Source organism: Grus americana, chromosome 5 (genome assembly GCF_028858705.1).
Source record: "Grus americana isolate bGruAme1 chromosome 5, bGruAme1.mat, whole genome shotgun sequence".
NCBI lineage: Eukaryota > Metazoa > Chordata > Aves > Gruiformes > Gruidae > Grus > Grus americana.
The window spans coordinates 2,808,772-2,824,440 of NC_072856.1; the positions used below are offsets into that span (position 1 = coordinate 2,808,772).

The 15,669-nt window shown below is 42.0% G+C and overlaps 1 protein-coding gene across 2 annotated transcripts in view; it reads right to left on the bottom strand.

Annotated features, from left to right (window-relative positions):
- Positions 1–11,743, bottom strand: part of CAPRIN1 (cell cycle associated protein 1) — a 35,772-nt gene extending 24,029 nt beyond the window's left edge. The window contains exons 1-3 of one of the 2 annotated variants that reach the window (XM_054825852.1): positions 11,529–11,743; positions 10,977–11,167; positions 1,852–1,914 (exon numbers count right to left, since the gene is read on the bottom strand). In XM_054825852.1, the coding sequence (XP_054681827.1) occupies positions 1,852–1,914; positions 10,977–11,165 (252 nt within the window). In that variant the 5' untranslated portion in view covers positions 11,166–11,167; positions 11,529–11,743. The remainder of the gene's footprint in view (positions 1–1,851; positions 1,915–10,976; positions 11,168–11,528) is intronic. The other variant, XM_054825851.1, reaches the window with a different exon arrangement.
- Positions 11,744–15,669: the final 3,926 nt, after the last annotated feature.

Sequence of the window (15,669 nt, forward strand, 5' to 3'; positions counted from 1 at the left end):
CATACTTCCAACAAAAAAAATGCCACATTTTTAGTTCCTAAGTTAGACACAGCATCCCTGAATGGGACTGCCTGCAACAACATGAAGTTAAATTTTGATTTTTACTGGGCAAAATATTGAGGAGATTTGTCTATGTCTTTAGGGCCTCCAGTTTCTTAGATAAATATGCTAAAGCATATGCATAGATACGCTCACATGCATGATATATATATATTAGTTTAATGTTTGGCTTTAGCCAGTTTCTGACAAAAATTAACTGGCAGATGAGGGGAATGGGGGAGAAGAGTAATCTGGCAACTCAAAACTGCTCAAGAGATAAAGGTTTGAGAATTCATGCATTGTTATCTTGAGTCAGAGCCAAAAATCAAAACGCTACACAGAAGCATAATGTTCCCTTCCCCAGAAATCTGTATTATTTGCTATTTTCTTGAATCTAATATTCTGATTTGCACCAAAGCCATCCAAACTCCTTAACTCACTCTGCAGTACTGAGAAATTAGAGAGTCAACTCGGGGAAAAAATACAGCTGAGACACACTCCTGTTGTGACAAAATTATTAATGGCTATGTTCTTGGTAAGAACAATTGAGCCAAAGAAAAGGTAACATCCTACTTTCTTTGAAAAGCAATACATGAACTGTATTTGCTTTTATTTTTCTTAAGGATTTCCATTTGTAATATAGCTAAGAAACTTACAGCTACACACATTACCCATATACATTAGGTGATTTACAAAATTCATCATTCTTAGCTGATTTGTAGAAGCAGAAGACATAAGTGAAAATAACAAATACTTTCAGTATTTCTCCAACCCAAAAAGATTTTATCTTTATCAAGTGTGGTAGTCAGGCTGCGGTCTTCATAAAACTTAATTCATGAGCTTCAGTCCTTAATATGAAATTTCAGTTATCTTCCTTGCTCATCAAAACTTCTCATGGTTTATTTTCACAATACATCATTAAAAATAAAATCATACATATCAGTGATATTTCAGTTTTCAGTTGGCACAGAAGAACCAAAGCGATGACTAGACAGATGAAAAGATCACATGGATAATTCTTGTAACTGAACAGCTGCAAGAGTTGCAGGGCACTTTGTTTTTTCCCCCGACACTCTTTTCAATGTTAAAAATAATCAACAAAATATTGTTGATTGCTGAGCATCTTGTAATCTCTTTAAGCATCAATATGCATGTTTGCATGATAGAACCAAATTTAATTTGATACTTGCTTTACATTTATTACAACTGGAACGCTGCTGTTGAGTCAAGCTCTACAATAACCTACTTTCAGAACTAGCGCCAACAAGGAGAGAAGCAGCTTACATCCATTAAGTCCAGCTTATCTAGAGCATCTCATCGGCTGCACTGATAGCTGTGATATACACATGGACGTAACTTGTTTTCAGAGCCCTTCAGAATTTGGTCTAAGCTACATTTCTAACTAGCGTGCACAATATTTACAAGCTACCACCAAGTGACTAAGCTTCTGAAGTTCTCCCTGGGCACATTTTTTGTGAAGAAAAGGATGATGTCCAGAGAACCTCAAAGGTATCATTTAGCTCTTTCAACAGTCCTAGGTTATAACATATGCCAGTTTCCACCACAGCTTATTTACAAGCTAACCTCAACGAGCGTAAAACATTGCAACATGTTCCTCTACCTATTCTTTCAGTTTCTGATTAACAGAAAAATTGAGATGTTCTAGGCAATAAAAAAACTGAGGCCAAGTCAGAGCTCAGAAAAATTTAGCTTTCAACAAGGGGAAAGGGGAAGTGAAATTCATCCCTTCCTTCCCCACCAAGATCACAAAACAATTTAACAGAGATCTGGTTAGTTTTTGGGGTTTTTTACCAGTTGATCTTGATTCAGACGTTCTCCCTTGTTCATTCGTTCCTGGTAATCATCAAGTTTGCTCTGAAAAGAAAGGAAAATGCTATTATGAGGAGTCAAAAATCAGGTTACAACTTTTTTCCACTTGTGCTAACAAAATTAGGTACTGAAATATTACTGTAAACACACTGTAACACATTACACAAGCATACAACTGTTATGTAGAAATAGTACCTGAGAAAACTTGTTTTAAATGTAAATGTTAAAAAAAGTAAATACTTCCCCGAGACAAATATTTTAACATTATTTGGCTATCACAATACATCTTCACAGCTAGTCTTAATTTCTGAGGAAATACACTCCCCTCCAAATGGGAAAAGCATTCTCAATGCACATTTCCTTCAGTCCAAACAACAGAGCTGAACTCAGTTCTGAGTCAGAGCTTATTACCACTGTATCACTACAATACCAAAACCATGACTGCAAAAAACCCCACTGTCAATGCTAATAAGAGTCAAAACTGCAATTCTTTGTACTTGCATCAGTTAAGATAGTTTTGAAGAATTTAAAACAGTTTCTAATCCTTTGTGAAAGACTGCCCACCAATTCATATTAATAGCTCTAAAATATTTTTGTTCAAGATCATTAAGATTTCTTTTTCATGGGGAGAAAACAAAAAAGGAATCATTAGGTTAATTTTCAGCAGGATCGGTTATTTAATCTGCTTAAATACAAAAGCATGCAAAATACTGACATTAGCCAAAAGCAGGTAAAACTTATGTGTGCCAGAAGTGACAAAGAACCTACAGGTTGAGTAGAAAGAAAGCACAGTCTGTAAGAGTAACATACTTAACTATTAAGCTCCAAGCTTTCACCATTTCTGTATTATCACATATGCTTGTATTTTTTATAAAATTTGCCTTGGTCTTATTAAAAGAAAGCCATTAAAATGAATCCTTAACAGTTATCTTCCCAATCTAGCACAACAACATCAAAAGGAAAGCAAACAGAAACACTTCAATCTGAACGTAAAATAATTAAAACCCTGATGCAACCACTGTTTCAGAGTTCAGACTTGCCACAGAATGACAGGGTTTTTTTGGTGGTGGTGGTGTTCGGTTTTTCACTACTTTTGTTTCAGGACATTTCAGTTAAAACGATTTCCTGATATTTTTCTAGCTAATTCAACTTCTATGCTCAGTTTCAGACCTTTGTAAAGATCAAAGTCTGTGGAACAGTTTAACAAGAAAGCTCCTCTTACAAAATATTTGATGCCCAGCATCACTTACTGAAACACATAAGCACCCTTACGAAACTTGATCCTTTTGATGTCACCTAGCACCAGGTTTATTTTTTCTGGAAATCCTACAGGTTAGATGTAACACTTTACTACTTCATTTTTCAGCATATCAGAGCCAGTAATGGCCTAGGCAAAGTCAAAGAAGTTAAGAACTTCCTGAGCTCCAAAAATACATTACTGGGAATTTCATGCTGGGGACAGACACTAGTAAAGCAATAGTTGTCAAATGCAGCAGCCACAATTGGTGTTTATATACTAAAAAAAAAAAAAATCTGAAGAGCATTTGGTATATTGGCAATCAACCAAAACAGGAAATAAGGTTATTTTACTCTAACATGTACCAGTTTTAGAATAGAAGATAACATGGTTGGACAATCACAAAAGCAGTTTTCATGATTTAAGAGATCGTAGCTGAGCTGCGAAGTCAAAAGGGAAGGTAAAGAGCTCAAACACTGCAATACCCCAGTGCAAAGCCAGCCAGGTTAACCGACAGCTCTGCTGCTTAAGGTAGCTTGAAACCTACAATAAACTGGCTGTGCAGACAAATTTTAAAAGGTTCCTGCTTGCTCAAGCCACTTACTCCCATGCTGCAGGTTACAACTCCCTTGGTAACACTGATGTAATTGTTTGTGAGGCTGCACAGTAAACAGACTGCTAATACAAGCCAGTTTAAACCGTGCCTACAAAAATGCATTAAAAAACCCCAACAATTTCTGTGATGCAATTTCCAACACAAACCCATAAAACAATAACAACAGTAAAACAAACAGGCTAGAACATCAAATTCTAGGAGATCAACTTTGTTGAATAAAACATATATTGCAAAATAATGCTGCAAAACACTCACATAATGCATTTTGGTGGCTAAGGGCATAGGGAGGGAAGAGACAAAAATACCCTAAATAACTATAATTGTTTCTGCATAGTTTTTCCATGCAGCCTTACTTCAGCATGGTTGGTATCTTCAAATTAAGCATATTGCAATAACATATTCAAACAGCGCATAAGTTTCTCTCAAATGGTCAAACATTCTTAGGTCCAATGTAAATGCTTTGTTCATTTTTATTCAGCAATTTATCAACTAAAAAATAAAGGTTACTATGTCTACTTCTAACCATTAGGAATAGAAGAAAAGTTACTTCTCCTCACTTTTTCTTCCCTAAAAACTTTTGTATCAGAAAGGTGAAAGCAAAAGAAGGAAAGCCCTTTCAGCTGCAATGCAGAGGACAAGCAAATATGTATTTAGTTACATGTTATCACAAAGATTTCAAATGCCAAGTAAGCATTCCTCTATCATCCCAAAGACACCATAAAATCCAAATGCTGCATTACACAAATATATTAAGGAAACAAACTGCTTTCTTTTTAATCTGTACTGTCAACTAGCAGCAATCTAAGAGCAGCATTAGTGCTGTAAAATAACTGCAGTAAAATTCCTGCTTAGCAACCTACTGCAGTGTCTGCAAGAAGTAATTATTTTCTTCATTCCCCCCCTCCAACTTCATCCTCACTCATCATGGATGTACATCTCGAAGCGTAAAAGCTAGGCCAGCAAGAAAAAGAAAAATAATCAAGTGGCAAAGTGAGCACATAAATTGTCTGTTAAACAGCTCATGAGTCAGCAGACCCCAGAGTTCTGCAGACAGCAAGCTACCATGCTTCAGCTCTTTACCCACTGAGGTACCTGAAGTATTTTGGAGTTCACTAGGAGAAAAGCACTACATACAGGCTACTGGGGGACACACGGAGAAGGTGGTGGTGTTCATTGCTTAAGTATGCCCTAGATTTTATTTTAATAGGAATCCAAAATTGAGTTACTTTATTATGGTAACAGATACCTTCCCCTCACACTCAAGTTCTCATCAGTTGCTCTGAATTGCCTCAAAAATGTCATACCAAAGTGAAAAAAAAATGCAGTTACATGACATTAGCTTCAAGAACAATACTGGTTTTAAAAATGCCTGACCACTCAGCTGTACCATTACAGTCATTTACAGTGCTATGCTATAAACTGGATCACTGCAATGATCTGATTAAAAATAACCCTTAAAAAAGGGGGCCAGGAGCAGGAGGGAGGCACTATATTTAACCAGATAATTTCAATGGTATGTTTTATACCAGTTACAGTGACACAAGTGTGTATGACAAGCTGCAAGGTGGAAGGGGAGAAGGTAACCTCTTCAACAAGCTGAAGTAAACATTTTGTAATGCAGACTTCACTATCAGCAAAGAAAAGATGGAAGGGACTACTGCAAGTCTGTTTTCTGAGCTCTCTCAAAAAACACATGTATTTTTACAGCATTAAGCAATTAAGATAATCCAAAATTTAAAACAGCTGCATTATACATTTCTCACTAAAGCAAAAGAAAACCCAAGCTACAAACCAGAAGTTTATTAATCTGTTTTACATTTGTACATTGTAATTTATTCACGCTCCACCATCATCTCCACACTCATTCATCAGTTTAACTTCTCAGCAAAGACTGTCCAGAAATTATTAAAAAAAAAGTCTTCCCATCTCCTCAGAAAAATAGGCAGGAAAAAATAATCAAATAGGTAAAACACTTCAACTGTATCAGGAACGAAACATGGAAGTTCAGAACCTCTCAAAACACCCCACAGTTCTCACATTCACTGTCTGGGTACACTTCCTCTTACATACATACATACATCTGACAGAAGTCCCAAGAAGCTGTTGCAGTTATGTAATGAAGCATTAACATCAATACTCCAGAACACAAAACACTTATCAGTCTTCTGTTTAAAATGAATTAATTTTTCAGATAACAGTTGTAAATATTCTTGGGTTATTCCCCAAAAGTCAGGTAAGTTTGACAGTGTAGAAAATAAATACCTGTATTAGTTTTTAAGTGAGATACAGGAATGGCTAGGAGCGGGACCCACTCCTTCCCAAAGAAATGCAGAACTGATGGGTGCGTGCAACCTTTGAAACAAACTCATGAAACATGTACCTTTTAAACTCGTCTGAGTTGACTACAGAGAAAAAACCCCTGCTTCTTCAGTAACCTGAAGTTACGCCACTTAGATGAGTGAAACTCCTAAAAGTTTTGGTGGCTGCATATATATGTTCTCTTTCCAAATGGCCACAGAAACACTATGAATCTACAGGTAAGTTGACTACACAGCAAGAGACCTAGATTTTGTTCTACATATCATTTATGCTGGAATTACTTTTACACAGCAAGTGAATTCTAGAACTGGGTTCTCCCAACACAGTCTGTGTATCTTTTTCTTCTAAAAGAAAATGCATCAACAAAACATCAAAGCAGCATCTGAAAACCTTCAATAACTAGAAGATCTTCCACAGCTTGTAGGAGTAGTCATGTATTGAGTTAACAGAACTTGCTATGAGAAATAATCCCTGCGCTCCTTAAGACAGTTAAACGCATAACAGAGCAAGCCGAATCCAGAAAGTACCAAACACCAAATAATTCCACAGATAAATCTGCTTGGTTTTTTAAGAGGTGAAGCTTGGTTATCCAAAACTGCTACCAAAAGAGGTTTCAAAGAAAGATTTAGGGTTTCAATACACAGTTTCAAATGAATTTTATAATTTCTTGGTTTCAAAATCACATTTAAATCTCCAAAGATAAATTTTAACCCAAGTTTCACAAGGAGAGCTTCTGGAGAGACAGGCACGGGCCCTGAACATCCACGTTACCCAAATAATGGTGCAAAAGCACTTAGGAGTGCTGCTACTGACAGACAACTTGAAGCATGGCGCTTCCCTGCTATCATGATCTGCACCTACAAGAACATAAAACTGATCTCAGCTTTTGCTATAGGTTCGTAACTGTTTCCTATGGGAAATCCAACATTTCACTGAACCAAGTCAGAACAACTTGAAATATTCACCCACTGTTCCAGTGAAAATTCTTGCACAATAATGACAGAGGCACTTACTTATTCGGAAATTCAGAGACAGGCTGATAACGCAACAGCATCTTAAGTTACCAGCTACAGCTAAAATATGCCATCTTTTTAACTGTATATACCAAGCTCAAGTCATGTCAAGTAGTTCAAGCTAACATGCTTATTTCATATTTATAGTTGCCCAAGAATAATAATCTTTGTGATAACCATGCGTTAGCAAATGAGAGATCTGGTCCCTCTTACAGAATATTTGGTTTTAAAAACTGTTTTTTACATAGCTCATGCTGTATTACACAAGTTGAAAACAAAAATAACTGGCGTTTTTTTCATTCGGCATTGTATCAAGACACAAGTTTCATCTAGAATCAATCGGCTTAATTTGGAAAGATTTTCCCCTCTAAAACCAAAAAGCAGAAGGGGCAGGGAGAAGAAAACGCATGTCTTCCTGAAGTATTTTCTCCTAGGGAACCTGGAGAGCTAGTAGAATTCTAACCTCCGACACCTAACAAAAACCTAGAGGAGTTCATGCAACTTTTAAATTAACTAAGCTTGTCAACAAATACGCAAGTTGCATGTCTGAAGGTCTTGTAGAGAAAATACCCCTTTAATTACCCCCCCATGCACACACAAATATCTAGTCATCTAAGAACAGAAGAAGAAAACAGGATAGCATTCCTATAATTTCCAAATATAAAGCGATGAAGAGAGAACAGACATTTTCAGGCCATGTTTTCACATGCATTTATGAACAGCAGTTCAATTTATTCTAGTCCCTTTTAACACAAGCAACGTTCACTCTTTCAAATAATGAGGTCACCTTTAGGAAGAGAAAATGAAAGCATAACAAATAATCTAGTTATTTCTAGTTTATACAGAAACAGTCAAAACAGTATAGAATTAAGATGGAAATAGTATGATTTGAAATTGTCTACCGTATTTTGATGGTCACATCATTTTATCCTCAGTTTAGAATGAAACACGACACTAAACTATACTTCAAAATTTCTAATTTCTTCATAAAGAGTGACCTTTCTTCAGCTAAGAACTGCACATACCATTTAAAACCTAAGATGGTACCTCTTACACAGCAATTATTTTTCATCCTTCAAAAGAATGTGTCTAAGTCAAGTACATTTTTGTATTCATTCTGAAATACAAAGCTCTCAAAATCATCTCTACTGGTCTTCATTATCAGCTGCTGACAAAGAAAGGATTAAATGTTCAACTAAGCAGAAGTTTTTAGTGAGATTTACTGGGTTTTTCACTCAAGTCTGTGCAGTATCCAGTACGATTTTAATTTCTGGATGGTTAAAAAAATAAAAATATATTCTCATCAAAAGGTTCAAAATAAAGGAAAATTAATTGTGTACTTAAGTAAATGTATCAAGTAATAAAATAAAAATACTGATGCTCATGTGTACAATAAGCTTTGTTTTCAGGACCCTAAGCACGCAATGCTTGCTTTATTAAAGAATGTTGATTTACTAAAGAACTGTTGATTCCCCCCACTAAGGGAGGCCCTCAAGTTAGTAATTCTGCTTTAATACACCAAGAACAATGTATCTCATGACTTTTATAGCATATACGCGAGAGTCTTATTTCAGTAAGTTTCAGAACTTCTTCAGCTTGTTAAGACTTACAGAAATCTTTGACCTTTAATTCATCTGTGTGAGAGCACAGTTTGCTTTTCTTTTTCAAGACCTAGCCTTTCCCTAGCACCGAGTACCCCAAAAGAGATGCTCTAAGTAATTTTAATGGAAGATCTTTCAACAGAAACCATTTCTAAAAAAAAGGCGCTTTGTCCCCTGTATTCACTTGCTATGACACCATAGTTATGAAAAGTAGTGACAGCAGCCACAGATACACAAAACCCCCAAAAACTAGGGCCTTCATGAGACCAGCATCACCAATTTTCACTTCCTTCTGTCACAATAATAGCCTCCCACACACCCTTCTAACTTAAGATACTATGAAAGTTGACCAAAAGTCCATTCAAATAGAATGGAACAACTAAGCCAAGTGTAAACTATTTCTTTTAAAAGGTAAATAAAAACACTACTAGAGAGGAGAGCTGACCCGCACACCAATATGAGCGTGCTTATCCTCTTTATTACTTCAAAGTACAGAATTGATAGAAAAATGTTCACGTACTAATTTTAGGGTTTTTTAAATATACATTTTGAACACCATGGAAAAAGATTTTTAGAGGATTTTTGTATATGTTAGATGCAACAATTATTTCAAACCATTTTATTTTATTGAAACAACTGGAGACATACAGAAAGATCTGCATTCTTTCTCAAGTTGAGGCCCAGTGTTCTTGTGTGTGCACACATTCATATGTATTAATGACAAGTTTAAGAAGACAGACATCTTGTCCTATCTATACATGACAGTATTAAGACAAGGATCAAGAAAAGATCCCCTGATTCTAAAACTTATCTAAAAGCTCCTGGCTTGCTGCTTTTTGTTGGGTTCTTTTTTTTTTCAAAACCAGGAAAATCCCACACCCTTTAAGTGGGAAAATACACTGCACACATATTTACAGGTAAAGCACAGCTTGTTTCATTTGCAACTCACCTGTGCACACTAATTTACTGCTAATATTTGCACCTTCTACAAATATAAAATACTAGTCTAGACTACTAGGAGCATATTTACTTCTAAAAGTAAAAACAGATTTAGGGCTTCAATGCAGACATAAAATTATTTTTTAGTATTCCCTAATTTTAGCTTAGTAATATAGTGTTTTGAAGCAAGTCTTTAGGCTACGTGTATGTTAGTATTTTTCTGATGGACATCTCATGCTCCGTAGGTTGGAAAGCCCTCCGAGGCTCATTTAATCTAGCAACACCGAGCACTGAGTGGGTGCCACATAAAACCGTAAGTAACCACGACACCCTTTCTTCTCTCCTGTCACAACTCGAACCCGTCCAAGGACCACATATTTAGTAGCTGCTATTTCTAAAAATAACTCCTTAAAGGCCGCTTCCAGCTGACCTAAGACTTCCAAAGGGGTGAGCTTAGGGCGATGAAAAACGAGAGATGAAAAATCCCTGGGTGGGGTGGCCGGCGGCCCCCGGCTTTGTGCAGGCTGCTCGCACAATGCAGTTCCGTAGGAGAGGCTGAGGCTGCCTCCGCCGCCGCCATGTTAGCTCCCGCTTCCATGTGCACACGGGCTCTGAGGGGAGCCCGGAGCGCCGCAGTCCCTCCCCGCAGCTCACCTCTCCGGGACGGGGAGGGAGGGAACTCCCGCAATGGGGTGAGGGGGAAAGCAGGGAAATCGGGGGGGCCTTTCCCTGCGGGGAGCCGAGAGCGTGGCTGAGAAAGGCCCCGCCGAGGGAAACAAAAGGCGGAAGGGAGGGGGAAGGGAGCCGCGCCGCCGAGAGGGTCTCGCCGGCAGCGAGGAGGGGGCCGCGGCCCGCGGGGCTGGTGGGGGCCGGCAGCCAGGACCCCTCCGGCCTCTGCCCTCCGCCGTTGCCGCATGGGGCTGGAGGAGGGAGGGAGGGCAGCCGGCTGGCTCCTGGGGCCGCGGGAGAGGGCGGCCGACACAAGGGGCCGGGGGACCCCCGAAAGGGGAAGGGGAAAGGCCGGGAGAGAGGCGCTCGCCCTTCTGGAAACTTCCAGCGGGCGGCCCCTGGGGGCGACGCCGGGAACAACCCGCGCAGGCCGCAGGCTCCCTCGCCTAGGGAGCAGGAGGGCACGGCTAAGGGGACCGGCCGCCGTCTCGCCGGCACAAGGAAGAGGAAGGAAAATAGGATGGGACGGTGGTTCAACGTCCCTTCAGACAGCCCGACGCGGGGACAAGGCTCGCCAGAAAGCGGGGGCTTCCCGGGGTGAGGGGAGGGGGTGAGGACGACGGGTGACCGAGGGGCCCGGGGCCCACCCTGGGGCAAAGGGGAGGGTGGGCGGTGAGCCCGCGGGCCGCCGGCCGAGGGGAGCAGGAAAGCACCTTTTTCTTCTCCAGGTTGCGCAGCTTTTTGTCGATCACTCCCAGGATCTGCTTCATGGCCTCGGTTTGCACCGAGGTGATGCTGCCGCCCGATGCCTGGGGGGCGGCCGCCGCTGCCGGGGCAGCTTCACCGCCCGGGCCCGCCTTCCCGCTGCTGCTCGCCATAGTGCTGTTGGTAGCCGAGGGCATCTCTGTGAGAGAGAGAGAGAGGAGAGAGCGGGGGCGCGTTACGGGGGAACGGGCCGCCGGAGGGGACACGCGGGAGGGCGGGCGGGCGCGCGCGCGCACACGGCCGCTTCCCCACGCCCAGGGCGCGCGCGCGCGCGTAGAGCCGCACCTGCCGGCGCGCGCGCCCCCCTCCCCCTTACCCACCCTCCCTCCAGCGAATTGACTCGGACGGGCGCGCGCGGGGCCGTCACGTGACGGGGCAGCCTCGCGCCGCCAGCGGCGCTCGCCCGGCCAACGGTCTGTTCCCCGAGGTCGACCCTTTCCCCCCCGCCCCCGGCACCCCGCGCCCCGCCGGTGTCCGGAGGGCCTCGCCACCCTCCTCACCGTCTGCGCGAGTGGCCCGGGGGAGGGGGGGGAACTCGGTGCGCTGCGCTCTCGCTCTAGGAATGGCCGCCTCAGCCGACTCCAGCCCCACTGCCCGCGCTGCTCCTGCTACCTCCGCACCGCGCTACTAGGGGAGAGAGCGAGGGCGCGCACGCCAGCGCGTAAGGCAAGGCTGCCCCGGGAGCGAGCGGCGCGGGGTCCTCGCCGTTCGGGAGTGCCCTCGGAAAACGCCTGAGCCAACGCGCCGCGGCGCCAGCCCTGCCCAAGCGGAGGAGGTGCTTCCCAACAGCGGCGCCGTCTTTCGGCTCGTCTCCGGCGGGTCTTTCAGGCGCGCGGCGGGCGCCTAAGCGCCAGACACAATAGGCAGGCGGGGCAGCTGCCCCAGGCTCCCGCCTGCCGGCGACGCGTCCGTCCCCGCCGGGTCCGCAGCTCCGCACCGAGCCGGGACCCGCCGCGGGAAGGATTGGGGCCGGTCCTGCCCACCACCTCCGCGCGGCGCCGGGCTGTGCTGGCCCGTGAAGCAACCGGCGACGTTTTGGCTGGTTGTGGCCGCCCCTGAGGAGCGGGGCGCTGCCTCGCTGAGGTGATGGGACTGAGATGGCGGGGGGGGCTCCCCGGAGCTGCCTCCCCAGGAGTGAGGCCGTTCCCGGCACAAGCGTGACTCCAAAGGATGTTTTGTGCTTATTCATGCCTTTAAGGCACGTCCCTAAAACGATTGGAGGGTTCCGGAGAGGTGGCGTGCCACAGGTGTAATTGGGCCTTAATAACTGCATTTCACTCACTGGAAACAGTTGTCTCATTTCCCACTCGGATTTGCATTAGAGGTACCTATGTCCCTCTCCAGATACAATCCCCAAATACTACGTAACGTACCTGATTTTAGCTTTATGCGTTTCTGTGACCCTAAGCTGCACCATGTCTAGCTAGCACTTGTTGAACATTTACTTCTGTGCCGACAACAGATAATTACTTTGGTAGTAATTTAAAGACATTGTACTGCAATGGCATTGGGTTTTCTGTGAAGTAAAGGGAATTTTTGAATGAGTACTATGCCGCCTTAGCGAGGTACAGCTTCAAAATGAAATGCCACTGCCTTCAGGGGCTAGAGAGCTAAATAACATTGGAAAGGTTTTAGTATTTATTCAGTTGTCTTTCTGGAATTAATGGATGGAATACTTTGGGAATATAAGGCCCTGAAAATTCAATTCCCAGTATTTGCAAATCAGAGATGGAGTTTTTGGTTGTAATACCAGTTAAAGATTATATTTGTACCATTGTTTTTTAAAGCTGAATTTTCCTTTGATCTGTTCAATCATGGATCCACACAATCGATTCCATTGACACAAGAGCGATCGCTGTTTCTTCAACAACCAGGCAAACTAATGGTTCTCCACCACCAAAAAAGAGATGTCTCGTTACCCTTCCTCACCAAATCCCCGTGTACAATCACACAGTCCTTGCCTTTGTTTCTATTCTGATTCTTGTATCCCAGGAGTTAATTCAAGCAAGTGAATCCAGCAAGAAACTGCTTTCTTCAACCACGTGCTGTAGTAGTTAATTTTGAATGGTTAGATTTTTTTCTTCATTCCACCTGTAAATATTGCTTCTTATGCGTCTATTTTTCATGTATGCATGCATTTTCTGTGGCAGCTCAATGCTTTGTCATTTTATATTAGATTATTTGCTTTCCAAATCACTTCTTTTTGCATAACAGGTTATAAGACAAGTACAATAAATCACCCAACCCAACTATTTCAGTTGAATAAATGAAGTATAAAAGAAATATGTTCAAATATTGAAAGACTGTTTCACTATTCACCAAGAAGATTTTGTTAATACCATTATATATACAAGATTTGATTTTTATACATTTACTTCTCCAAGCCCCTTTTACACAAGGGTTGAATTCACTTTTTTCCCCAAGGCAAGTGCAGTTTCTTTGTGAACATATAAAGCACATTGAAGCTTGTTGACTACAAAATATAACGCTTTAAATTAATATGGAATTGTTTTATCCATTCCTGTTCATTTCTTCTTTTTCTTACGTTGCCATTGCAATTCTGCATAAGCTCTGGGCACTCAACAGCTTAGGCAAGTTTCTCAGCCAAGTCATAGGTTCCTAATGTAGTTTGTACTCAACACCTGTATTGCTGAAGAGCTAAAAAAAAAAATCTGCAATAAAAGAAGAATCGGCTGATGGGAGAATTGGTGACAATAAATTAAGAATACACATTGAACCAGAATAAAGCACTGACCTTGTCCACCAACGTGAGATATTTATTCTCTTGTTCAAATGTTCATGGTCTTAAAAAAAATAAAAATACTGCTCCTGAGAGCAGTTATTACATGAGATTACATGAGCAATAATTACATGACAATTACTGCATCAAAGCTCTTCATAATCACACTGGATGCTGTTTTGGTTAGCCAAAGATGGAATTGAGACTATGGCTAAGTTTACATGCAAAGTATACGTACAACAGTAACTGTAAGCAAAGCTTTAAGTACTTTATCTTACACAGTAACTGCAAAAGGAGGACTTTTATATTATAATTTAAAAAAGACTTGTTAATTTAGCCTTACTAGATTAATTTTAAAAATTCTTACTATAACATGGCAACTTTGTACCAAAAATGCCTGTTGCTGCTGTATTAGAGCATAATTCACCGTCGGTACTTTGCTGCCATCGCCCTGTGTGGGCTCCATAGCGGATCTCCAGACCCGTCACAGTTTCTTGGAGCAGCCTGGGAACAGCAGAAGTGTGCGTGGTTCCCTAGTCTGCCTCAACTTTAGAAGTAAAACTTCCTGTACTTCCAAAATTCACTCTGAAATAACTTTGACACAAAAAAACTGTACTGCATAGTCAATCTCAAATCTTAAAATATATCTTCATAATTATTGTGCTTGTAATTTTAGGCAGGCCATGCTGTCATGTAGTTATCCACCTCTTCCATACCATTCCCTCAAAAACCAGTGACCACAAATTTGTCGTACTTCTATGCCAACAATATTGGTCATCGACACCTGACTGAGAAAACCCTATGTATAGATTCCCCACCATCGAATGGGAGTTGAGACCTCATCCTCTTTGTTTTAAGGAAGTGTTGAACCACTTCTGATACATGAGTAAGGTTTATCCTGGCAGCTTCTAGCATGACAAACTTGTAATTAGCATGTGGGTCTCAACCTTTACGTTTCTTACAGATAAGTACTCCCTTACTTACCACCTGGGGTATCATCTCCCTGTAAATCTGGATTTGGGTCTCCTCCCCTTTGAGTTCTTTGATGTTAGCTGGCTGGTTGAAGTCACGCTTCAGCGTAATTATGGTGCAGATCAAATCTTTTTATTTGCAAGGAGCCGGCTTTGTATTTTGTGTTTGTGAGCTGTGTAAATGAAGGTCAGCTGCGCAGTTGCTGATTTTGGAGCCACGTTTGTTTAATCACTATAGAAAGGCAAGAGAGCAGAGAAAGTGTCATCCCCCCCCACCCCGCCCCAGCAAAAGCTGAGGTAGCACTTCCACAAATGTCAACCTTTAGACCACGAAATTGCTCAAGATGACAGAGGCCTTTGCCTCGCAACAGACAGCGTGGGGATCCAGATTTAGGAGACACTTAGCTTTGCTCTTCGTGGTCCAGGGAAACATCTCCCATGCTAGATCTCTCTGGGTTTTCATTCATCGTTCTTTTACATCAGCTGTAATTGGAAAGTCTGAAAACACTTCTGTCCCTCAGTTTCCAGCCCTCAGAAGGGCAAAACCAGAGACAGGTGTACTTAAAACCCACATAACCAGCTAGTTACATGACTATGGAGGGAAAGAAGGTCTTAAGCTTATTGGTGTAATCAGGGCTCAACTGTTCTTGTATAAATATTCTTTGGGGACATAGAGCCTCCACACTGAAGTTCTGTCTCAGGCAGGGTTTTTCTGATCCTCCTTTATATTGATTTGTTACCCCTGACACACCTTCCCAGCCCTTCCCATTTCAGATTTCCTCCCTTTGCCCACTTGCTCAGGGACTTTCGACCAAGACAAGCCTTGCCGCTCCCTCTGGGGACAATCCTACAGGGAAGTACTCCTAGTCCCCTGCGCCATTGTTCTTTCTCCAGGTAAAAAAGAAAGAAAGAAAGCAAAAAAGATTGCTT